We start from the raw sequence: 24705 nt of genomic DNA, 5'->3' as shown, positions 1-24705 counted from the left end.
TGATGTCAACAGCATGACTCTCCACACGTGCACAAAGTGGGAGCCACAGTCGCAGCTCTGTGTGAAGGTGGAAACAGACGAGACTAAAGAACAAAACGCGTGTGCCCAGCCCAGAACCATGAGGCCTCACTCCAGCACCACACGGGGGACACGGACCCACACACACAACAGACACCCTTGCTACTTTTTGCAATGGCAAGGAAGTGCCAGTGCCTACTTACCTTTCTTCCTAAGTAAGAGCTTGAAATTTAAACAGAAAGTTCAAAGGATGGAAAAAAAACTGAATGTAACTTGAGTGCCAAAGCTGCAAAAAATATCTGATTTATTAGAGCCAAGCAACAGGCACTTTAAACACAGACTTCATCTGAGATTCACCAGCTGTCACCGACCACCCTTAATCATCTCCAAGTATACCACACGCGAGGTCATTCTCACTGCACATGCCATGCATGGATGGGGAGCCCCTCCTGCCACCCTGTCCCCAGCACCACTGACCGTGGAGGGTGCTCAGCATGTGGTCAGCAGTGGGCTAGAGACAGCGCTGGCCCCACAGGAAGTCTGGCCCCAGCGGATGCTCCACTTCCAGGTAAAGCTCCTGTCTCAGGTGTTAGGGGGTGGGGAGAGGGTGACAGGAAGGACCAGGAGCCGCACCATGGCCTGGTGTGGCACCTGGGCAGAACCTGGTCATGTCCCACTCTGCTGTCCTGCTCCCCATGTCGTCTGTCCTTCCACTGAGGCTGGCCCCGGTAGCCCCCGAGGGGGTCCAATTGGCCATCATCTGGCATGAAGCCTTCATAGGCTGCTGGCCAGCCCCAGAAAGCTATCAGGGGTTGTGGCAATGGCAGTATTTGTTCCACAATTTTATTTTCCTTTCATTTCTATGACATCTTGGATTGAAAGTTGTATCAAGAGCTTTAAGCATAAGGAATTATGTCTGCACCTTTAAATAACTTTAGAATAATGATCACAAATCAACATGGGCATGAACATTTTTCCTCCTTCCAAGGGGTGTATGCAGGACATGCCTTTGAGAAATTGTGAGCTGCAGCAAACTCGTTGCCTGGAGAATGACAACACCAGTTTGGGGCCACATGCGAAGGCAGGGTCAGGACCGGGGCCTGAGCCGCTGCACCACAAACCTACAAGACCTTGTTTGTCACCAGGACTGCTGGCTTAGATACCCAAGCTCCTTATCAGCTCTAGGATTTTAGTGATAGGTCCTAATGAAAACCAAAAGCAAAAATTAAGTCATGTTTTCTTATTCATAACAGCAGAGTAGTCATTTATACTTGGCAATAAGTGGCAGACGTGCATCACCACCATGACACAAGAGGAGCCAGCAGACCCACGCAGCCCTGTGCACACTGCCTTCGCGTCTCAGCTCCAAGGCACTGGCAGCACAGAGTAACTCGCACTCATGCCTGTCACCTCTGCATGTGTCACCAGGTTGGCTGCATTTAAATGACGATGGTCTGGCTAAATTCCTAGGAGCAAAATGGTAAACACAGACAGTCTTTTCCACTCACCAATGGATAACTCCTGAGCCAATAACAAAGCAGCATTTCTCACAAGACAAATTTAAACAAGGAACCAAAACATAAGAGCTGAAGCATGGGAAACACTAACGATGTGCATGAATCAAACTTTTACAAGATTCTTAAGCATGGGGCCAAGCACTGGGAGAATGACTTGCTGTGAAGCAATATTCCAGTTCTCGAGTGTGGTGGGTGCAGTCTGGTGCTTCGACACAGCCAAGCAAATGAGGAATGGGGGCTGGGGGTTCTGGCGATACTCTGCACTCCACCTTCCCAAGCTGGAGAGAGGTTTGCAGTGCCTACTGCGTGGCCCCAGAACTATGTCCAAGTTGTGTTCTCCATTTTTTAATTCTTTTCTGAAAATACATTCACCACGGATGTCCGTAAGTTTACAAACATTTAAGTTAGGCATGATCCTAGTAGCTAAGAATGCAGGTGCAGTGACACTCTGGCGTGGCCAGCAGGTTGCTTTCTGATGGCGACCTCCAGCCGTCGTGTGTTAGTTCTGCATCTGACTCCTGCTCCTTTAAGAGTGCCAACCCTTCCCCCGCTGTGGCACAGGTGACACACAGAACAGTCTAAACACATACCATGTCCAGTTTATGCCATTCAACACATGTCCTGCATGTCTGTAATGTGTAAAATACAGGTGAATTTTATTACGTATCTTGACTGCAGAATAAGCAAGATGTGTTGATTTCACTCTTACTGTCCTACTTTTAAAACCACGTTTTCTTCAACTGTGGAAGGTTCTGTCCCATTCCAGCATGCAGGTATCAGCAGGACCACCTAGAACACAAGCAATCAGGTGAGAGTCCAACCCATGCGACAAGTGACAGCACCAAACCTCTCCTCCCCTTCCTGCTGAGAACGAAGGCCCTGAGCAGGAGGGGCAGGCGTGGGGTGGCTGCGACTCCCTCTGGGCGAAGCAGTCCACCCTAGTGTGTTTGAAGGTGTCTGCAGCAACTGACATGTAGATTTGCGAGAAGACATGAGGATGTGTTGGGAGGATTTTATTCTATTTTTTACTTAATTACACCCTACCTAATTCTAGTATCGCATGCATCTCCTAACTGCTGACAGCAGAGATTCACACCTAGGCTGGTAAGAAGTCCACTGGTGGCGGACTAACTCGCGCTCCTGTGTCGCAGGTCACAGCATCTCAGACACACGGGCTGCCTTCCGTCTCCTCTGGAACACTCTTCCCATGGCCTGCACATGGTGGCATCATTTTCTCCCTGCCACTCGAGGGCTCTTTCTAGACTCATCCGTCTCCCCTGGATCCACCAGTGCTGGTGCCCAGCTTCTGTTCTTAGATCTCTACAAAATTCCTGACTGAGGCTGGTTCTTGACCGCCTGGACCCAGCCAACAAGAAAACGGCCACGGCCACTGATGCATGGAGTGTGCACTCCGCTTCAGACGTGCACCAACAAGGCCAGGCTCCCAGAGAGAAGAGCCAGGAGCCGAGAAGCCTGTGGTGGCTTTGAGGTCAGCAGGCAGCAGAGAAGAAACTAAACTGAGGTCTCTGGCTCCAAAGTCCACTGCGGCTGGTGCAAGTACCTCAGCCAGGACAGGCCCCAGAGCTACTGTCTTTCTCCTCTCCTTGAAGTCCATCCATGTCAATGGCACTGGAATCCGAACCCACACAAGACAGAACTCCCCACCCCAAGTGTCAATGGTGACTTGAAGCTTCTTTAGAATTTTTCACTTATATCATTCCCTTTTTGTCGCCAGAAAGAGACCAAAGGACTCTTCTTTAAAGAAACTGAGCAACCCAAGATAAAAGAGCTAAGGATTCTAGGATCAGGACTTCCCCATGAGCCATTACTGAGAAGGCCACAGCTGAGAGCCCACCTGGGCGTGCAGGCTTCCAATCACCTTTTAAAGTCCAATTCCTAAACAAGAGTGGGCCCTCGAGAACCACCAGGCATTTAAGAGAAAAAGTATAAAAAGAAAACACAGACCAAAACAAACAAATAGAAAAAGGAACTTGGAAAAAATAGTGTCTACGAAGGAAGAAAAAACAAAATAAAACAGAACTACTGGCATAATTAATTTCCTCAGAGATGTAAGAGTGAATGTTGCAGCCACGAAACAAAAAAGAGTATGCTTGTAAATAAGGAACAATTCTAGAGTTTACAGAATTTAAAAACAGCACAATTAGAGAACGGGAGGGACAGAAGACAGAGGTGAGGGAATTTCTCAGAAAGGAGAGAAGGACACAGAGGTTCCAGGAGAGGAAACCCAAGATGGCAACAGGACTGTGCACAACACAGTGTCAAACCCGAGATGAGACACAGCAGAGGGAAGGAATCACCAAAGAAATCACCCAAGGAAAGGTCTGGATCTGAGAGGTGTGAATTAGCTCTGTGGTACTGTCCACCCAGGCAGGCGAGGCGCACTGGAGTGGGGGTCCACGGGCACAGGTCTTAGGGCTGGGGGCTGGCCTCCCCCACAGGGGCCTCTGCGGGAGGCGTCGGGAGGCTGGGCCTTTTTAAGAGCCAGGGCAACGCCGTCCTTGCCATGGGACACAGGCAGACCCAAGAGGTGAAGTCACAGTTAGTAAGCAAAGTGGAGACACGGAAAGCTGACCAAACATGGCAAAGTCTTGATGGTGTGGGATCTAGAACGCTGGTTCTGAAGCTGCAGCTCCCGTTACTGAAAAACAACAAAAAGAGCTGCGTCTGCTCTCTGGAGATTATGAGACAGCAGGGAGCTCAGTGACATGGTTGCAGCACATCAAAGACAGCTTCCACCGTGGGAACAGGCCCAGCAGAGAGTGCTCACTTTGGAACAAGGTTCCAGCAAACTAGAAGGTGAATGACAGGAAGGAGGTGGAATAAGGAGGCCACACAGGAGGAAGACAAACACCTGCCACTCCATGCTCCATTCCTGGAGATGCCACGGGCAACGACAGAGACCTGAGCACACACGCACGGCACCTGTACTCAGGCAGGACGACGGGCAGCCAGTGGGACACCTCTCTACAGCAGCAAAACTGAAGGTCAAAGGTGCACCAAGGCAATCACAACGCCGTCTGTTCAGGTCACTAACACTGTAGCACTCTGCGATGAGGGACGTAGGGACCCGACAGAAAGTCCCACTGAGTGCCCAGCACGGTGGGTAAAAACAGACCCACAGTCATGAAATTTCAGATGCGTAGCAACAAAGAGAGGGCCCTATAAAGACCCAGAGAGAAAATACAGGTTCATACAAAGGAGTGAAAACCAGAAAAGCATTAGATTCTTGCCTGGAACACTGGAAGCCAGCGGCAATGAAGCAATGTCTTTAAAACTTTAAGAGAAATTATTTCCAACCTAGAATTCTACAACCAGGTAAACTTTCTATTAAATGTTAAGGTATGATATAGACATTTTCAAACCTGCAAGGCTCAAAAAATTTATGCCCTTTTCTCTCTTTCTCGGGATAAGGGAATAACTCAAGAAAGAGGATAAAGGATTCCGGACCCCAACCCAAGCAGGAGGGTTGTGAGGAACTCCTGAGATGACCTCAGGTGGCAGCTGATGCAGCCTGCGAGGTGGCCCGGCTGAGGCTGGGGCAGGCCAGGTGCAGGGATCACTGCTGAGAAGTTCAAGAGACGGGATCCCTAGTGCACGAATGTGTGTAGATTTATGGGGGAGCATCTGAAATTGAATTATGACAAATTCATGGAAAACTAAACAAACCATAGACAAAACCAAGAGTCCAAGTCTAGGGAAAAACAAATGCAATGCAAAAAAGTAAAGGCAGTTATAATTATTTGGCTTAGCTGTGAATAGTTCTTTCATAGAAACAGTAATATAATCTGACCGGAAAGTATAACTCTTTGGGAAAATGGGAAAATGCAGTGGTAGGGAGAGAGGTGAAAGGGCAAATTCCTTAATTTCCACAGTGAGAGCTCAATAGATAATTCCTAAAACAGAAAATCAAAAACAGCAATATATACACTGTTTAGAAACATAGTGAGTATTACAAATAATCCCCTGAAAAGCTGAAGAATGAGTAGTGCTTTCAGGAAACACTGAGGGAGGGGATTGGCATGCCTGTTGAACAGCCTTATAGAACTACTTAATTCTCTAAACTATGTGAAGGTTTAACTTTGACAGAAATTAAACTTCAAATTTAAAAAGAACCAGTAGGCTGGAAAATCACACCAAGGGATTCTCGTAGTAGACAGTGTTGAAGCAAAATTTCATTCCTTTTTATGGCTGAGTAATATGCCACTGTGTGGACAGACCACTGCTTGTTCATCATCTATCCGTCTGTGGACACTTGCACTGTTCCTACTTTTTTGACTACTGTGAGGAATGCTGCTATGAACACTGGTGTACAAACACCCGTCTAAGTCTCTGCTTTCACTCTAACTAGGTCGCCTTGCTGGGTCACATGGTAGTTCTACTTATGTTTAACGAAGGAACTGCCGAATTGTTCTCCATAGCAGCTGTGACATTTTACATTCCTACCAGCAGTGCACAATTCCAGTCTCTCCACACCCTCACCAAAACTTCTTATTTTGCATTTTTTACCGTCGTTACAGTAGGTGTGAAGTGGTACCTCATTGTGGTTTTAATTTGCACTTCCATAAGGACTAAAGATGCTGAGCATCTTTTCATGTACTTATTGTCTATTTGTACATCTTTAAAGAAATATCTATTCAAGTCTATTGTCCATTTTTGAACTGGGTTGGTCGGTTTTTTGTTGCTGATTTCCTTTTATATTCTGGATCTGAATCCCTTATCAGGTATATATGTAAATATTTTTTCCCACTCAGTAGGTTGTCATTTCGCTTTCCTGATAGTACATTTTAAGCACAGAAGTTGTTAATTTTTGACAAAGTCTAGTTTATCTTTTTTTTGTAGCCTGTGCTTTTGGTGTTGTATTCATGAGGTCACTGCCAAATCCAATATTGTAAAGATTTTCTCCAATGTCTTCTTCTAAGAGTTTTATACTTTTAGCTCGAGTCTAGGTCTTTAAGCCACTTTGAGTTAATTTTTGTATATGATGTAAGGTAAGAGTCCCACTTCATTATTTGTCATGTGGATATCCAGTTTTCCCAACACCATTTATTGAAAGACTGTCTTTCGCCCCACTGAATGGTCTTGGTATCCTTGCTGAAAATCAATTGATTTTGTGTACAGATTTATTTGAGGGTTTAATTCTAGGCTCTCTACTCTATTCCACTGGTCTATATGTCTGCCCTATGCTAGTACCATACTGTTTTAATTACTGTAGCTTTACAGTAAATTTCTAACTTCGAGTCTTCTGATTTTATGCTTCTTTTTCAAGATTGTTTTGGTTATTCAAAGTTCCTTACAACGTCATATAAATTTGAGAATTGGCTTTTCCATTTCTGTGGAAAAACCTGTTGAAATTTTGATAAGAGATTGTGTTGAATACTGTAGGTTGCTTTAGGTGGCACTGACATCTTAAAGTTAAGTCTTCCTATCCAGCAACATTAATATCTTCCCATTTATTTAAGTCCTCTTTACTTTCTACTAAGTCTTTTACCACCTTGGTTAAATTCTTCATAAGTATTTAATTCTTTTAGATGCTATTGTAAATGGAATTGCTTTCTTAGTTTCTTTTTTGGATTGCTCAATGCTGATATATAGAAACAACTGATTTTTGCCTGTTGGTCTTGTATCCTGCAACTTTGCTGAATTTGTTTATTAGCTCTAGCAGACCTCTTTTGGATTATTTAGGATCCTACACATAGGATCATGATATCTGTGAATAAGAAGTTTTACATCTTCTTTTCCAATATGGATGCCTTTTATTTCTTTTTCTTGTCTAATTGCTCTGGCTAGGACTTCAGTACCATGTTGGGTAGCAGTGGTGAAAGTGGGCATCTTGTCCCATTCCTGATCTTAGGGGGAAAGCTTTCTGTCTTTCATCATTGAGCATGATGCAAGCTGTGCATTTCTCACAAATAAACTTTATCATATTAAGAAACTTTCCCTCTATTTCTAGTCTTTTGAGGGTATTATTTTTTTATCATGAAAGGATATTGGACTTTGTCTAATGCCTTACATCAATTAAGATGATCATGTGTTTTCCTCCCTTTGTTCTATTAATGTGATATATTACATTGATTTTCTTATGTTGAACCACTCTTGCATTCCTGGGAGAGATCTCATTTGGTCATTGTGAATAACCCTATCAATATGCTGTTGGTTTCAATTTGCACCTATATTTGTAAGGGATGTCGGCAGGTAATTCTCTTTTGTCATGATGTCTTTATCTGGTTTGGTATCATAGCAGTGCTGGCTTCATTGAAGGATTTAGAAAATGATGCTCCCTCTTTAGGGTTTTTTTTTTTTTTTTTTTTTGAGAGTCTGAGAACTGGTGTTCTTTCATTTTTAAATGTTTGGTAGAATTTACTGATAAAGCCATCTGATTCAGGACTTTTCTTTGTTGGAAGGTTTTCGATTACTGATTCAGTTTCTCTACTTGTTAAATGTCTGTCAAGATTTTTCTATTTCTTCTTGAGTCAGTTTAGTTAATTCATGTGTTTCAAGGAATTCATCCATTTCTTCTAGGTTATTTAATTTGTTGACACATTTTTTCATAGTATTCTCTTATAATCCTTTTTATTTTAGTAAGGTCAGCAGTAACGTCCCTACTTCCATTTCTGATTCTAGTTACTTGTATTTTCCCTCTTTTTTCTTTGTCATTTTAGCTAAAAGTTTGTCAATTTTGTTATCTTTTTAAAGAACCAACTTCTGGTTTCACTGATCTTCTGTGCTGTTATTCTATTCTCTATTTTGCTTACTTCCACTCTAATCTTATTTCCTTCCTTTTGGCCTTAAGTTTATTTTGCTCTTCTTTATCTAATCCCTTAAAGTGTAAAGTTAGGTAGATTATTGTGTTGAGATCTTTCTTTTAATATAGGCATTATGGCTATAAATTTCCCTCTGAGCACTGCTTTCTTTGCATCCCATAAATTCTGGCATGCTGTATTTTAATTTTTATGTGTCTCTAATTAGTTTCTAATTTGCTTTGTGATTTTTCCCTAAGCCCATTGGTAGTTTAGTGTAATAATTAATTTCCACATACTTGTGAATTTTCCAGTTTTCTTTCTGTTATTGATGTCTAACTTCATCCATTATGATCACAGAAGATACCTTGTATGATATCTATCATTTTGAATCTATTGAGACCTGTTTTGTGGCCTAACATATGGTCTATCCTGGAGAATGTCCCATGTGCACTCGAAAAGAAAGTGTATGCTATTGTTGGGTACAGTGTTCTGTACATATCTGTTAAGTCTAGTTGGTCTAATGTGTTGTTCAAGTCCTCTATTTTCTTACTTCTCTCCTCTTTGGTTGTTCTATTACTAAAAGTGGAGTATTGACGTCTCCAGCTATTACTGTGGCACTGTATATTTTTCTCTTTGTTCTGTCAATTTTTGTTTCATGTATTTTGAAGGTCTGTTATTAGGTGTACAAATGTTTATAAATGTTATAATGTACTGAAACTTTTATTAACAATGTTCTTGTCTCTTGTTAATTTATTGACTTAAAGTCTGTTTTGCCAGATTTTAGGGAGCTATCCCAGCTCTCCTTTGGCTACTATTTGCATGAATATATTTCTTCCATCCTTTCACTTTCAACCTATTTGTGTCTTTGACTATTTGAATTTGTGTTTTTTTCCAACCTATTTGTGTATTCGAGTCTCTTATTCACAGAATATAGCTGAATCACTTTTTAAAATCCTTTCTGCCAATACATGATCATCAAAGGTTTAATATCTATAAAATATAAAGGGGCCCTACAAGGCAACGTAAAAAAATTGCCCAAGAAAAATTTGGCCAAAGATGTGAATTATTCACAGAAAGAAATAAAAACAGCCAGTAAATGTATGGGGAAAAAAATCTCACTAATATTCAGAGAAATGCAAACTAAATCAATAGAAAACCCTTTTTGACCAAAAAATTGACCAAAGATCTCAGCACAGTGAGAGATGGGACGGTTAGCCACTTGTGCATGGCTGGAGACTAGCCACTGAGGTGGGGGTAATGTAGTGACATTATTTAGAAGGTAATCTGACAGTATTAGTCAGAATTTCAAATACATGTATCTCTGGAACCAGCAATTCTACTTATATCACCCAGCACAAGCAGGCAGTTTGGATCCCAAATACTATATTTGTAGCCAGCAAGGAGTTCTGGCTAATAGAATGTTGAATAAAGAAACATTTTCTGTATCTTCTGGCTCTCCCACCCCAAATTAATTTCTTTTCTGACCATAAAAACATTTTTCAAACAATACAGAGATGCAGAAAATGAAACGTCTCCTATGATCACGCTGCCACTGCAGGGACACAACTGTTCACATCAGCGTGATGCTCTCACACCTGCACCTTCATGCACAGTAGTTCCAGATGCCTCTCCTTCCTTTTCTTCGACATCGTTCACAAAGATCCCAATATATTGAATGCTAAAATGTCTTCCAAATGTAAAACTATATTTAATTATGAGTAAATGAAGTAATGTCCTTTTTCTGAGAGCAGGACCGATGCCATTTAAAATAACCCCTCCGTTTTGTATAAACTCAGGTGGGAAAAACCTGGGAGGGAAAATGTGGGAGGGGCTGGGAGGAGCCATGCTAACTGCAAAATTAGCTTATGTACTGTTGGCTTGCTTACATTGGCTAATAACTCCTAGTACGGTGATCGGGCAACTGAGTTGCCATGCTTGCAGCTTTAAAAACTGAAAGCAAAAATGGCTTGCCGCTGCACTCTGAATTGGCTGGTGCGGTCCCGGCAGCCGGCAATAAAGTTTTTTTTCCTTTTCCATATCGGTCTCCGAGGGTGATTTCTCCCAATGCTTATAACATAATAAATATATTTTGTTTTATTTTCATTTCTTAATATATGGAAATTTCATCTGAAGACTTGACTGCAGAGATAACAAATAATAATATTAAGATTACAAGAAATTCATTGCACTGCTTTTCAAATGTAATAAAGATTATATCAACTCAATGGCTTACCTAAGCTTTTAATTGAACACAAATATTTTATCGACAAGTTAGAATTTAGATACTATGACTGGAGAAAACGATTTTCATAGAAGTCTACACTCTTAGTCTAAGGGATGAGAAATTTATTTCAAAGTTATATAAATAAGCAGCAAAGAAACAGAACTTCTAGAAGCAGTAGTGGTTTCAAATGAGAAGAAATAAAAAGGAACAGAAAGATAATATTCAGATAGAAAACACTTATAAGTGTCATGAAAAAAATCTATTTCCAAAGCTAGGAAATAATGTTGTAGGTCCTATGAGACTTGCATGAAAAATAATTAGATAAGCAAACATCCTTAAGAAGGAACAAAAGGAAGTGGCTAGGGTATTTTAAATCTAAGAAATACAAATGTATCAAAATATCTGGAGACTGTGTCCCTTTTTGGTAAACAGTAGATAGGATTTTAAGACCAGACAATGCCTGGACCTATGCACACCTGTGCTCTTGGTCAGGGTAACTTTCCAAGGGCAGGCGTCACACTCGTCTGTGAATACCTGCGTGGGCTTATTTTGTTTCTAAAGGAAGCAACAACTGGAAGGATGTGGTGAACAGGCATGAGCATTTCCTAAGAGGACCAAGTACCTCCAGAGTCTCAGGGTGGTGGGAGGGAAGTGAACAGTCCCACCTGCACACACTTCTCGTGGACAGGTGGGGAGCTCAAGGTTTCGGGGAGACAGTTGCTTAGTGGAGGGCTTGTCTTCTAACCCCAACCTAGAATTCTTTCCACTTTCAATACCCTGGCAGTTCCTCTCCCCATGGGTGTAGCTTAGTACAATTTTGAGCTTAAATTTTCAATTCTTGAATTCTCTGAAAATTCTTCCATGAAAAGAATTACTCTGACCTTGGATTCATTTAAAATGATTTTTACAAACAAAAGCTCCTTGATGTTCACGGATAAAGAACAACAATGCACCATTCATTAGTGGCATCATAAATTAGGCTTCCTGCCTTACTGCACCCAGAACCGGCCTGTCTTCATATGACTGCCAGAAAAACTCTGCGCTGGAGCCTGGCAAAACGAAATGAAAAGGGGGACACGACAGACGGCCTAGAGCCACACACGCTGTGTCGCGCCCCAGGCAGAGCCCTCCAAGCAGGGTTAATTCTCCCATCAGGAAGGCAGGAAATTCGTTTCTACTTCCTTTTCTGTACAAACACTTCTGAGGACCAAGAGAAGAAATAGTTGAAAGCTTTACTTCTGATTAGTTTTTAATTAGAAAATAATTTCTGAAAAAATAACTGTAATAACAAATAATAATAAATAGTAACTGTTAAACAACATGTTTTCAAAGACTACTTAATGATATGGAAAAGGATCCTCAGAATTTAGTGCTAAGTAAAAAAAAGTAGGATGCAGTAAGATTCTAAGTTATTAAAAAAAGAAATCAACTATGCCTCACTATACATAGATGAAAAGATAGGACTGAAATTCACGAAGACGTTAATAATAATTGTTTTGGGCCATGGAATCAGGCGCAACTTCTGAAAATAAGCCAGCAAAAGCTTTTTACATCATTGAGGGGGAGGCCACTGAAAAGAGCATTTTCCCCTTATTTCAAGCGAAGTCTGGTCCCTGTGGGCCACTCTCTCCTTGCAGGTAAGACTGGCAATGTCGTTCTGAGGATCTTGCTCTGAAGGAGGGCAGTGTCAGGACTTCACATTCAGACGCTGCATGTTTTTCTCTCCACATTTTTTCTAGAGGAAGCAAACTTGTCTTGAAACCAAGTTAACTTAGCACCAGGTCAGTAGAATTTAACATCTGAACTCTGAAGTCTGGCACTGATATGGAAGATCTATATTATAAAGACACGTTTTACTGATTTCTTCTGAAGATGCAGGTGGTGAACTTACCTGGAGGCTGACTAGTATCTTCTCCACTGGTCATGCTCATATTGTCTGTTTCCTGCACCAGATAGGGATGAGAACCAAATTAAGAATGACGTCTCTCTAAATATTCAAGCCAAAAACTGCACATTTCTAAGTATGTACAAAAACAGCGTGCTGAGTTGTATCTGGGGGACAGAACAGTATTCTCTTTTCAGTTGTGGCCACCTGTCGTTAAAGTTTTGTTCTATAATTATTCCATTAAAGCGGAAGCAATTAATTAAGAGGTAGCGCAGCTAGTGGAAGGAAACTGTCAAAACTGTTCCTCTTAACACCAGTCCCGGCCATCTGCATGACATCTAGACATTTATTACTGCTAATGACTTCTGGAAGTGGAAATCCACATGCAGATGGCTCACAGTGGATGTGCTGCCAAGTGCAGAAAAAGCCCTGTGTGGCTCTTCTGCGGTTGAGCCGAGAGCTCCCCTTCCCAGCCCATGGCACAGTCGGCCACTTTTTGCCTTTCCGATAGATGGGAATGTGGGAAAGAGACTCAGAGCAGAACCACCTTACTAGTAGAAAGGTGACAGTTTTTCACATTTTAAAAATAACACTTTTGTACAAATTTCTCCCTGCTCTTAGTTTTCTTCTAGCGTAGAGAAGCATGTGCCTTTCACACACCTGACTGGTCATTGTGCCTCTCCTGTGACCCCCCAGAAGTGTGAGCTCTGGGCTGTAGCAGGAGGCAGTGAGAGGGGAGGGCTGTTCTACTGAACAGGGACTTCCACTGTGCTTGTTGTCACTCCCCTACCCTTGTGACCACAGATGACCAGTAACCACTCAGGCCTCCTACTGAACCACCACAGGGAAGTGATGATCTGAAGAAATCACAGGCAAATCTGTGGCTACTGCCTGCAGAATTTAACACATCCTTTCTCATCACTGGGCTGAGCCACAGCAAGGAAGAGGTTGAAGCTCTGCCGTTTGTCCTCAGGGCAGCTTTGATGCTGACCCTGGCGGCCTGTGTCCCTCTGACACCTCACTCTCCCACCCTCCCCACCTTGTCCACACAGTCCAGTTAGGCCAGGGTCAGGATCTGAAACTTGCCAAGTTTTTGGCAGGAACTAAATACTTTTGAATACAATTTTAAACTAAATAAATTTTAAAACTAAATACGTTTTTAGTTTTTTTACTAACACAAGGAATTTTGCCTGTCAACTCTGTCCTGGAAACAGTGACAACTTTCTACTTGGACTACTTTAATACCTCTAAGAAATACAGAAATGGGAGTTAAAGGTAGGCAAAACCCAGCAAAAATGTGCTGGCCTAAAATTCAACTACAGTAACTAAAACTGAAAAGCAAGTGGATTATTTGATCTGGAAAAATATATTCCAGTCCTGATGAAAGACTGACTCTGTGGTATGCGTGTAACACCTACTTTATAGAGAAACATCTGAAATTAGAAAACACACTTGCACCACCAGCAGCATTTTTGTACACGTAAGGCTAAATGCAAATGAAACACACTCTCCTGGCTTCTATGCTGTCTACACAGCCTTTTAATTTCTCCCTTAATATTCTCATCCTTAAACTCCTTTTTTAAAAAAGTTTTATTAATATTATTCTTTTACATTCTATGATGTTGTGGAGCAGTTGAGAGGGAGGGGGAGGGGAAAGGGGAAGGAAATGTGAGGGAAGGAGGAAGGAGGAGGGGTGGGACTGAGGCCTGTGGCACCCCCTCATTCCCACAGGGGAGACCAGGGGGCTTCCAGCAGTGGATTGGTCATTGCTAGGCTGGGTGCACATGTCAAGGGGCTGTGGAAAAAGCCTTCGCCCCCCACCACCCCAGTTCACGGACCCAGGGCCCTTCCTGCTGTGGCTTGGTGGTTGCTGCTGGGCTGGCTGCATGTGTTGGGGGTGTGTGGCTGAGGCCCTTGGCCCCCCCACAACCCTGGCTTGGGAGAGCCTGGGGTGCTTCCTGCAGTGGCTCAGTGGTCATCACTGGGCTGGCTATGGGTGTTAGGGGGCATGGCGAGGCCCTCAGCCCCCCACTGCCCTGGCTTGGGAGAGCCTGGAGCACTTCCCGTGACAGGTCAGTGGTCATTGCTGGTGTGGTTGTGTGTGTCAGGGGGGTGTGGCCGAGGCCCTGAGCTATGCTGGTGACCAAGTGGATGCGGGGCTTGAGCTTACACTGCATTGGAGATGGTAAGAGGGCAGAAGTTTCTAAGTAGCTCCAAACTGGCCACCTAGAAGCTCCAGACAAGATTTAGTAGCATGATTTGGTAGAACAGAGTCCCTGTAGGCTAAGCTAGTTCAAGGAAATGTCTAAAGCAAATGTAAATATAAACTCACGGAGCTTTTCTCTCTCTCCAGGGATGGGCATTCCAAAATATTCAACATAAACTCTGATCTACTCTGAGCTACAGAGGGGACTCCCTTGTCTGCTAAATGTGCGGTTCAAGAGGACGAGAGGAAAGGACTCGGCACCCAACAGACCGCAGCCTACGTAGCCTCCTGACCAATGATGACCTCAAGAGCTCACAGAGACACATCCCAAAATGCCAGCTAGGCTAGTGCTGAAAACTTGCTGTGCTTTAGGGGATAATGTGAGCAACGTTTTATGTCTGTACACATTTTAGAGGTTACAAAAGTAAAAAATATCATGAATTAAATTAAAGGTGTGTTTGTATTTGAAACAACAGAATTATAAATCTTATGTAATTTCAAAGTCTATAAAGTTTGGCTCTCAAAACTGTAAGAAATATGAGTTTAAATACCAATGTGAAGTCCTCTAGGTGTGTGGCCACTGTCCTCTTACCTGGTCCCTGGTCTCTCCATGGCTGTCCCTGGCCAGAACGGCTGTACCCAGAGCTTGTCCTGTGGGAGCCAGGGCCCTGCCTTCCCCATCGCCCTGTGGGAATATGTGATCGGCACATTAGCAAGTTATGTTTAAGAGTGTAGCAAGCTTTCAAACTTTTAGTGTTCTTAAAACTACAGGGAGAGCTCATGAAAAATACAAATTTAGGGGCTTTAGCACCAGAGTATGTGGCTAAGGAGTAAGAGCTACAAATCTGCATTTTAAACACATACTCCATGAGAATCTTATACTGGTGCTAAGAGGGGGAGACTGCAAATCCCAGCAGTGCTGCCACCTGAACGGCTGGCATCCAACTGCCTGCAGGTTTCTGTGCTGCTGGGCAGCGCTTGCTGACAAGCTCTTGAGGAGTGAGAGCCCTGTGGTGCTGTGTGTACAGTGTGGACTTCTGAGTACCAGGCTGCCAACCAATGGAGGGGACAGGCAATGCAGACAGAATGTTGTGCGTTTACTTTGCACAGAATAAACTTTTGCTCTGGTCTCTCAGATTCTTTCAATCCACAGTTGGAAGGATAAAGTTAAAAGATGGAGAAAAGGGTTAGTAACTGGGGAAAAGCAGCCTTCTTCTTGCACGGTGGGAATCGCCATACATCCCAGCTGTTCTCGATCCTATGCACAACCCCGGGTGAGGCCAGGACACAGAGGGGCCTCCTACCCTCAGGACACAAAGCCTCCGAGTTGACACCAAGTAGGACTCTTAAGATAGTTTGGGTGGGTAGAAAATCGGGGTAAATTCTTTTATTCCATCAAGAAAAATAATAGAGTTGCTATAGTTACAGGAACAGATACTAACCAAAGGAGGACATGAAAAAATAATTAAAAGAATCTCATTAACAAAATAAGCCAGTAAGATATCCAACTTCACTGACAAAAAAAGAAGCATCCACTGAGAAATACTTCTTCATCTATCAAATTAGTTAAAAAACAAAACAAAACAAACAAAAACCAACTTTTAAATTCTGTCAAAGGCACCACAGAACAGAGACTCAACTTAATCAGAGAACAACTTAATCACTGCTAGTGAAGGTGCAATGGGACAAAAAGGTTTTTAAAAATAAGTTGGCAACACTGATCTAAAATGAGATACATTTTGATCTATAGTTCTGTAAATCATCATACTTTATTTAAAAATAAGGCACATAAAGTCACCATGAATAATGAGAAAACATTGAAACAACCTCAGAGCTCAGAACAGGGAAACTGTGAAGCCAACATGCACTACGCAGAGGTAGCAGAGGCCGTGGCCACACCAGAGGTGTGTTCGAATGTGACCGTGACACTGCTACGAAGGGAACAGGAAACAAAACTGCATAAAGTGTGAATCGTGATGAGACAGAAGCACGGAAAAACATTGCAAAAGTACGTTATCTGTCAACACTTGTCATCTTTAGGCGACAGAATTACAGGTAATCCATATTTCCTTTTAAATTATTTTCTTTATACTCTAAATTTTTTTAACGCACTTCTATTATGAGAAGAAATAAACTCTTGTCAAATGAAACAACTCTCCCCAAACGGCCTCTGTACTTCGGGGCATCCTGGAAAGGAGAATGTGCACCCAGAGAAAGAGTTCCTGATTATTGGATTACCAGGTGAATCCCTACTGAGCGTCTTTTTCCTAATGGGACCAGAATGCAACCCCCCGGGTAGAGCCCTATCATCTTATTCTTTTCTTCCCACTTAATCAGTCTCTCCCCGGAATTCTTTATCAATAAGTTGCAAGCAGATAAGGCCTATCCTCACGGAGCCCTACAACGTCGATGTTCCTAGTGACGTGAAGTGTCTGGCCCACCTGTGTGCTGTGAGTTCCAGTGTGTTCTGCCCACAATGCGCCTGTTCTCCTTCATGCAGGCCTTGCAGACGACGGCCTTCAGGTTATGGAATTTGGTGAGACGAGATCTCTGCAAAAAGACCAGATGCAAACAAGAGCCCGGCTGTGCCTTCTGGCAAGGGGCCCAGGTCACAAAGAGCAAGCTCGGGGACACCCCCCATGGGTGGAAATTGTCTCCAAGGATATTAAATCACTGTAGCTGCACACTTTGTACCCAGACAAGGACAGCTGCACAGTCTTCCTTTAACATTATCACTTCACAAGAGGTTCTTAGAAAACTGGTATTCTCCTGAATCCACTAGAAAAGGAACATCAAGCAGCTTGATGTCCCTGTAGCTTTTGTCTTTTGGAGGTTAAACAATTATTTCTAAAAAAGAATCTTCGAGTACTCTTGTGACAATTTAGATGATTACTACATAATCTTACCTTTAAAAAAATCCATGCATTTAATATATCTTATTACTTCAATTCTTAGTTGTAAAAATGTCAAGGTCACAAAAACAGCTGACTGAGAGTGTAGCATTCAACCTCTTCCTTCTAGCTTGCTGTTATTATACTGAATATTCCGTTCTACATGACTTTTTTTTTTTTTTTAAACCACAAGTGCGAACCTACAATCACTTTGCACTTGGTTGAGAGATTAGATACAGAAAGAGAGATCCATTATTAGTGATTTACGTCTGTGGGCCAGTAAGGCTATGTGCACCTGCCATCATTTCTACATCAAATGAGCCAGAGCAGAAGAATGGTTTTCCTCTTACTCTGCTTTTGTTGTCTGTACATAATTTGGGCTGCTTCTAAGTTCTGGATACTTATACCCTGGATTTTTTTTTGGTGAGAAATGGTGATGGCAACACATCAATGTTTTCTCTCTGGTATGAAAGCCTGGAGTACTGCATCCCAACAGACCAGCCCACTCTCTCGGATCACACCACTTCCCGTGTCCCTGCGGGTATTAAGACACATTCCAAATGAGCTTGGCTTGAGGTCTTATTTGGAAATCTTCCAGGAATCGTGGAGCAATTGTACGTATAAAGCTGGAACAGCTCCCAATGTCCCAACTAAACTGGCAGCTCTGTGGAACATTTTCAAGTGATAAATCGTAACTTCTACCAGATTAGTCTGATGTCTGTGGAGGCACTTCTGCAGGGAGCATTCATTCAAAAAAAGGGAGAGGAGTAAAAGCCCTTGAAAAATTAAATGTGTGTCAGACTGGGTGAGACCCTACTTGTCCTCTGCAAGCAGAAGTCCTATTTAAGTATCTTAGCAGAGCTATTAGGTATGTTGACCCTGAAGCTACTGCTGCAGATCATGTGTTTCTGGCTTTATGGAATAATGTGATCATTTATTAGGAGAACAGTAATGTGAAGAATGTAAGAGAAGTCCTAATGTTATTCACATAAATTTTTAAAGCCTGGGGCCATGGGGGTGCTCCTGATAAGCATGTGTGTTTCTAAAGCAAAGTGGCTGCTAGGACAGCTGGCACTGCCCTCCTCTCTGAGGCCCAGCCCTGGACTCTGCGTTTTCATGATGCTTCGGAGCCACTGATTCCAAAATATTGTTTCTGAATGTGCAAAACAACTGTGAACTCACATTTTGTTCTAAAAGTTCCTCCACGGTATACCCTTTTTCAGATTGCAGGTACTTCTGGTGAAAAAGCTTCCCATCAAACACATTCCAGGGCATGAAGTCACTCATCCTCCAAGGGCAGCCACAGGCACTGTTGGCCAGAACCAGAGTGGTCAGGCCACGGACGAGCAGAGATCCAAGCTGCACAGCTCTGGAGTTGACGTAATCGAGCTGCAGAGACAGACACACACCGAGGACATGGGTGCAGTGTTAGCTCTGCTCAAACAGACATGGGCTCAGTAACTGGACCACAGGACCAAGCTGAGTTCCATGAGATCTATGTGTCCCGAGCCCTGGAAACAAGCTCAGCTGAGGGAAAACAAGGCAGTGCCTCTTCAGTAAGAGTGCATCTTCATCCACTCATCTGCTCCAGTGTCAGACACACGCGCAGGCCTGCTCCACACACATGGTGCGTCCCGCCTCCCGGGAACCTCTATGGTCCTCTCATGCATGTCAAATATGTGGTCTGCTAGGAAAGTGCTTGCAAGATCACTCACTTCTATGTTTACTTTTCTCTGAAAAACCCTCCTTAATGGCCAAGAGGAAGGAATAGAAGACAAGGGTATCATTTTAGACACTAATGAGTTCACCGTATTTTTAAAAATCACACTCGATTGTATTAATTATGGGTATTAATTATTTAAAAACATCATTTTAAATATGTACTTATTTAAGAATAAAATGATAGGGCCATTGGGTTGATGAACTGATAATTTTTACAAATTAAGAACATTGTACCAATATAAAATACTTCCTTACACTGTCAAATCTACCTTGACGTCCAACATTCTGACTGTTCTCAAATGAGGAAGCTGACTAGTGTGCTAGAGAGGGTTCCTGCATTCAGTGTCACTTCTGGGTGCCTGGCTCGTGCTGACCCCGCAGAGTGAAATGACACCAGCAAGCATCCAAGTGACTTTGCCAATGCACTCTGCACAGTGGAGTCAGCTGTGGTATGGCTCGTCCGTGCTGCTCAGATTAACCAGGAGTTATTTTAAAAGTCATTACATATCTAATATAGTTTATAAAACTGAAATAAATTAGGAAAAGAGTTACAGATGTTTTATCCCCTTTATAGGAAAGTCTTCACTTATTACAATAAAAGAAGCTTCATAATCATTTTAAGAAATTTACCATGAACTGGGATTATCCCAGAGTTAATCTAAGGTTTGATCAAAATATTTCATTGTACGGCACTTTTAAAAATTAAAATTATACTAAAAAACACTCATTCTTAAGAAAGAGCAACCACTAAACAAGTATGTGGGGCTGAGCTGACTCCGATTGAAAGGATGTGTCAGAGAAGACTATTCCCTATGGAAGCTTGCAGGTGGGGGCTCTGCTGCTGGGGTCCTGGCGCATGTCTGCTCTTGTCCCAAGCATCTTGCTAGCATGCTGCTGCCATGTAAGTGCGACATGCCCTATGCTTTAGCATCCGTGCATTTGTTGTGTGGTCTGTCCATGGCAGTAGACAGTGACTGCGTATGATATCAGAATTCAAATCAAGTGAAATTAAGCATTCAGATTCTTAGACGCACTGACTACACCTCAAGTGCTCAGTGGCCACATGTGGCTAAGTGGCCAGGGTCTGCATCAGCACAGATGTGCGATACTTGGCTCATTACAGAGCGCTCTACTGGACAGCTATACTCTAGCATGCCGTTTTCTCCACCTCCAGGGTCCCCCTCTTTGCAAACTCCAACCACAATGTACCCTACTCAGCCTAGCCCCAGGCCCAGTCCACCCCCAAAGTCTCCACCCTGGCAGATAGCGGGTGCTCGGAACCTGTCTACAGTACTGTGGGCTCCATGAGGGTGACAGGTCCCTGTCTGTAACTGCAGCCCCAGTTATCAGCTCAGTACATCCTACAATGACTGCTCAGTTGATGTCAAATGAACTAATGGATAATTTGTACTAGCATACATATTACGTATTTTCTCTCAGCATTGGGGGGCAATTCTCTGATTTGGCAGATTTTTCTGTAATTGAATCAATTTCTGTTCATCTCTGTGCTCATGCCTTCTATGCTCGTTCATCTATTTTGATGTAATTTTTTTTTAGTTTTACTTTTTTTAATTTTATTTTTTATTGAAACATAATTGATTATTCATATTTGTGGGGTACAAAGTTAAATATCAATACCTGTTGATAATATGTAATGATCAGATCAGGATAATTAGTATATTCATCTTTACAAATTGTAAACATTCTTTGTGACCCTTAACCAATCTCTCACTAACTCCCCCTTTCCTAGCTCTAATAACCACAGTTCTGTTCTCTCCTTTGGAAAGTTAAACATATTATTGTGATCTTTCTCTCTCTCTCTCTTTCTGATTTATTTATTTTTTAGCTTCCACATATATGTGAGGACATGTGGCATTTCTCCTTCTGTGTCTGGCTTATTTCACTTAACATAATTTTCCCTAAGCTCATCTGTGTTGCTGCAAATGGCAGAATTTCATTCTTTTTTATGGCTGAGTAGTATTCCACTGTGTATATATACCACATTTTTCTTATCCAGTTGTCCGTCAATGGACATATATGTTGGTTCCATAACTTGGCTATTGTATATAGAGCTGCAATAAACATGGGAGTGCAGGTGTCCCTTCAACATGATGATTTCCATTCCTTTGGGTATATACCCAGAAATGAGACTGCTGTATCATATGGAAATCCTATCTGTAGTTGTTTGAGGAACCTCCATACTGTTTCCCATAGTAGCTGCACCCATTTACAGCCCCACCAACAGTGCAGGAGGGGTCCCCTTTCTCCTCATCCTCATCAGCATTTGTTATTCTGTCTTTTTGATAACAGCCAGTCTAACTGGGGTGAGCTGATATCTCAATGTGGTTTTGATTTGCATTTCCCTGATGCTGAGTGATGTTGAGCATTTTTTCATGTATGTGTTGGCCAGCTGTATGTCTTCCTTTGAGAAATGTCTATTCAGCTCCTTTGCCCATTTTTTAATTGGGTTTATTTTTACTGTTGAGTTGTTTGAGTTCCTTGTATATTCTGGATTTTAAACTCTTGTTGGATGTATAGTTTGCAAATATTTTCTCCCATTCTGTGGGTTGTCTTTTTGCTCTGTCAATTGTTTCTTTTGCTGTGCAGAAGTATTTTAGCTTTATGTAATCCCTTTTGTTTATTTTTTCTTTTGTTGCCTGTGCTTTTGAGGTCTTTTTCATAAAGTTTTTGCCCAGTCTTACATCTTAAAGTGTTTCCCTTATGTTTTCTTTTAGGAGTTTTATAGTTTCAGGTCTTAAATATTTAAGTCTTTAACCCATTTTGAGTTGATTTTAGTATATGGTGAGGGGTATGGATCTAGTTTCATTCTTCTACACATGGATATCCAGTTTTCCCAGCACCATTTATTGAAGAGACTGTCCTTTCCTGTGTATGTTCTTGATTTCTTTGTTGAAGATCAGTTGGCTGTAAGTATGTGGATTGATTTCTGGGTTCTCCACTCTGTACCACTGGTCCATCTGTCTATATTAATGCCAGTACCATGCTGTTTTGGTTAATAAAGCTTTATGGTATAATTTGAAGTCAGGTAGTGTAATGCCTCTGGAAACACATAAACTACCAAAACTAAACCAAGAAGAGATAGAACACCTGAACAGACCAATAACAAGCAGTGCTACTGAAGCAGTAATCAGCAGTCTCCCAACAAAAAAAAAAGCCCAGGTCTAGATGGCTTCACTGCTAACTTCTACCAAACTTTAAAGAGGAGTTAATAGCAATTCTTTCCATACTATTCCAAAAAATTGAAACAGGCTATTCTCCCAAACTCATTTTATGAGGCCAGCATCACCCTGATACCAAAATAAGACAAAGATGCAACAAAATAAGAAAACTACATGCCAATATCCAGTTTCAGGAATTTTGGTATAAGCAACAGAAGTGGACTAATACAGTGATAAACCACATCAACAAAATCAAGGACAAAAAACATATGATTATCTCAATAGATGCAGAAAAGCATTTGACAAAATTCATCATCCGTTCATGATAAAGACTCGCAGCAAATTGGGTATAGAAGGAAAGTATCTCAACACAATAAAAGCCATATACAACAAAAGCCATATACACCACCAGTATCATCTGGAATGGGAAAAAGATGAAAGCATTTCCTTTAAGAATAGGAACAAGGCAGGGATGCCACTCTCACCAATCCTACTCAACATAATATTGGAAGTACCAGCCAGAGCAATCAGGCAAGAGAAAGAAAGAAAGGGCATCCAGACTGGAAAAGACAAAGTCAAAGTGTCTCTGTTTGCAGATGACATGATCCTACATATACAAAAACCTAAAGACTCTACCAAAAAAACTCTTATTAGAATTGATAAATGATTTCAGTAAAGTTGCAGGATACAAAACCAATACACAAAAATCAGTAGTATTTTTACACTCCAATAACAAACTAGCAGAAAAAGAAATCAAGAAGACAAGTCCATTTACAATAGTCACCAAAAAAAAAAAAAAAAAAAAAAAACACCTAGGAATCAATTTAACCAAGATCTTTATAGATCGCTACAAAGAGAACTACAAATCACTACTGAAAGAAATCAAAGAGGACCCCAAAAGATGGAAGAATTAACACTGTGAAAATGTCCATGCTACCCAAAGCAATCTACAGGTTCAATGCAATCCCCATCAAAACACCAATGACATTTTTCACAGAAACAGAAAAAACAATCCTAACATTCACATGGAACAACAAAAGACCCCAAATAGCCAAAGCCATCCTTATGTAAATTTTAAATGAACAAATCTCACGTGCGGCACTCGAATCTTCACAAAACCACAGCATAGAGAACACCTAGAAAAAATGCACTCTGCCAGCATCACGGAAGGCCCCCGGGCCCCTCCTGATGCTGTCCACTGCCCCCGAAGGTAAGCACTAACTAACTTTGCAGACTGTAAACTAGCTTTGTTTGCTGCTGAACTTATAACAACGAATCAGGCCGTGTATACACTTTTCTCTCCAGCTACTTCTGGCCAGTACTGTTTGTGAGGTTCCCTGCTGCTGTGTGGACAGGCCCCTCCATGCTGTTGCTGTATTACATGACACTGTGGGCTGGGGGTCTGAGCGGGATCACACTGATTCTGCAAATTAATCTGGGGACAATTGGAATCTTTAAATACTGAATCATCTGAACATGGTGTGTCTCTCCACTTAGTAGGTCTTCTTTAATTCTTTCCAGTAATGTTTTGTGGCTGTCAGTATAGAGATTTTGTGCCACTTTTTTCATAATTATTTCATGTTTTTTCTTTGATGTTAGTGTTAACTTAAAAAAATTGGGAGGTTATTTTTATATGTTGTTGTTTTATAGAACACAATTTGTTTTTATACATTGACTTTGTATCTAGCAAGCTGCTAACTTTGCTTACTGATTCTAACAATTGGTCTGTAGATTCTTTTGGGTTTTCCATGTATATACAATCATGTCATCTGCCAGTAATAATAGTTTTATTTCTTTCTTTCAAACCCTGTGCTTGGTACTACTTTCCTCTGACTCACTCCACTGGCTTGACCTCTGGTTTAACAGAAATGGTCAAAGACAGCACTTTTGATTCATTCCCACCACAGAGGAAAAACTTTCAATATTTCACCATTAAGTATGATTTTTCACTGTAGATTTTTGCAGATAATCTTTATTAGATTAAGTAAGTTTCCTTCTAGTACTAGTGTGCTGAGAGTTTTTACTCTCATGGGTAAAAACCATGAACAGGTAATGAACTTAATCAAATATTTTTCAATATCCATTAATATAACCATATGCCTTTTCTCATTTACTAATAAAGTAAACTATAATAGTTTTTAAATGTTAAATCAACCTTATATTCCAAAAATAAAACCAATATGGTCATCATATATTATCAGTTGTATATGTTGCTGGATTTGATTTGCTAATATTTTGTTTGGAAGTTCTGAATTTATTTGCATGAGACAGATGGCCTAAAATTTTCATTTCTTATATCTTT

The 24705-nt window shown here is 41.7% G+C and overlaps 1 protein-coding gene across 4 annotated transcripts in view; it reads right to left on the bottom strand.

The window, feature by feature from the left end:
• Window positions 1-305: 305 nt before the first annotated feature.
• Window positions 306-24705, bottom strand: part of FAM120B (family with sequence similarity 120 member B) — an 86648-nt gene continuing 62248 nt past the window's right edge. For all 4 annotated transcript variants that reach the window (XM_063097779.1, XM_063097782.1, XM_063097784.1 and 1 more), the window contains 5 exons: window positions 18685-18891; window positions 17053-17161; window positions 15204-15296; window positions 12412-12463; window positions 306-2324 (listed from right to left, as the gene is read on the bottom strand). In XM_063097779.1, coding sequence (XP_062953849.1) covers window positions 12423-12463; window positions 15204-15296; window positions 17053-17161; window positions 18685-18891 — 450 coding nt within the window. In that variant the 3' untranslated portion in view covers window positions 306-2324; window positions 12412-12422. The remainder of the gene's footprint in view (window positions 2325-12411; window positions 12464-15203; window positions 15297-17052; window positions 17162-18684; window positions 18892-24705) is intronic.

Source organism: Cynocephalus volans, chromosome 5 (assembly GCF_027409185.1).
Source record: "Cynocephalus volans isolate mCynVol1 chromosome 5, mCynVol1.pri, whole genome shotgun sequence".
NCBI lineage: Eukaryota > Metazoa > Chordata > Mammalia > Dermoptera > Cynocephalidae > Cynocephalus > Cynocephalus volans.
The sequence above is the reverse complement of the archived record's forward strand: the minus strand, read 5'-3'. Positions and strand labels throughout refer to the sequence as shown.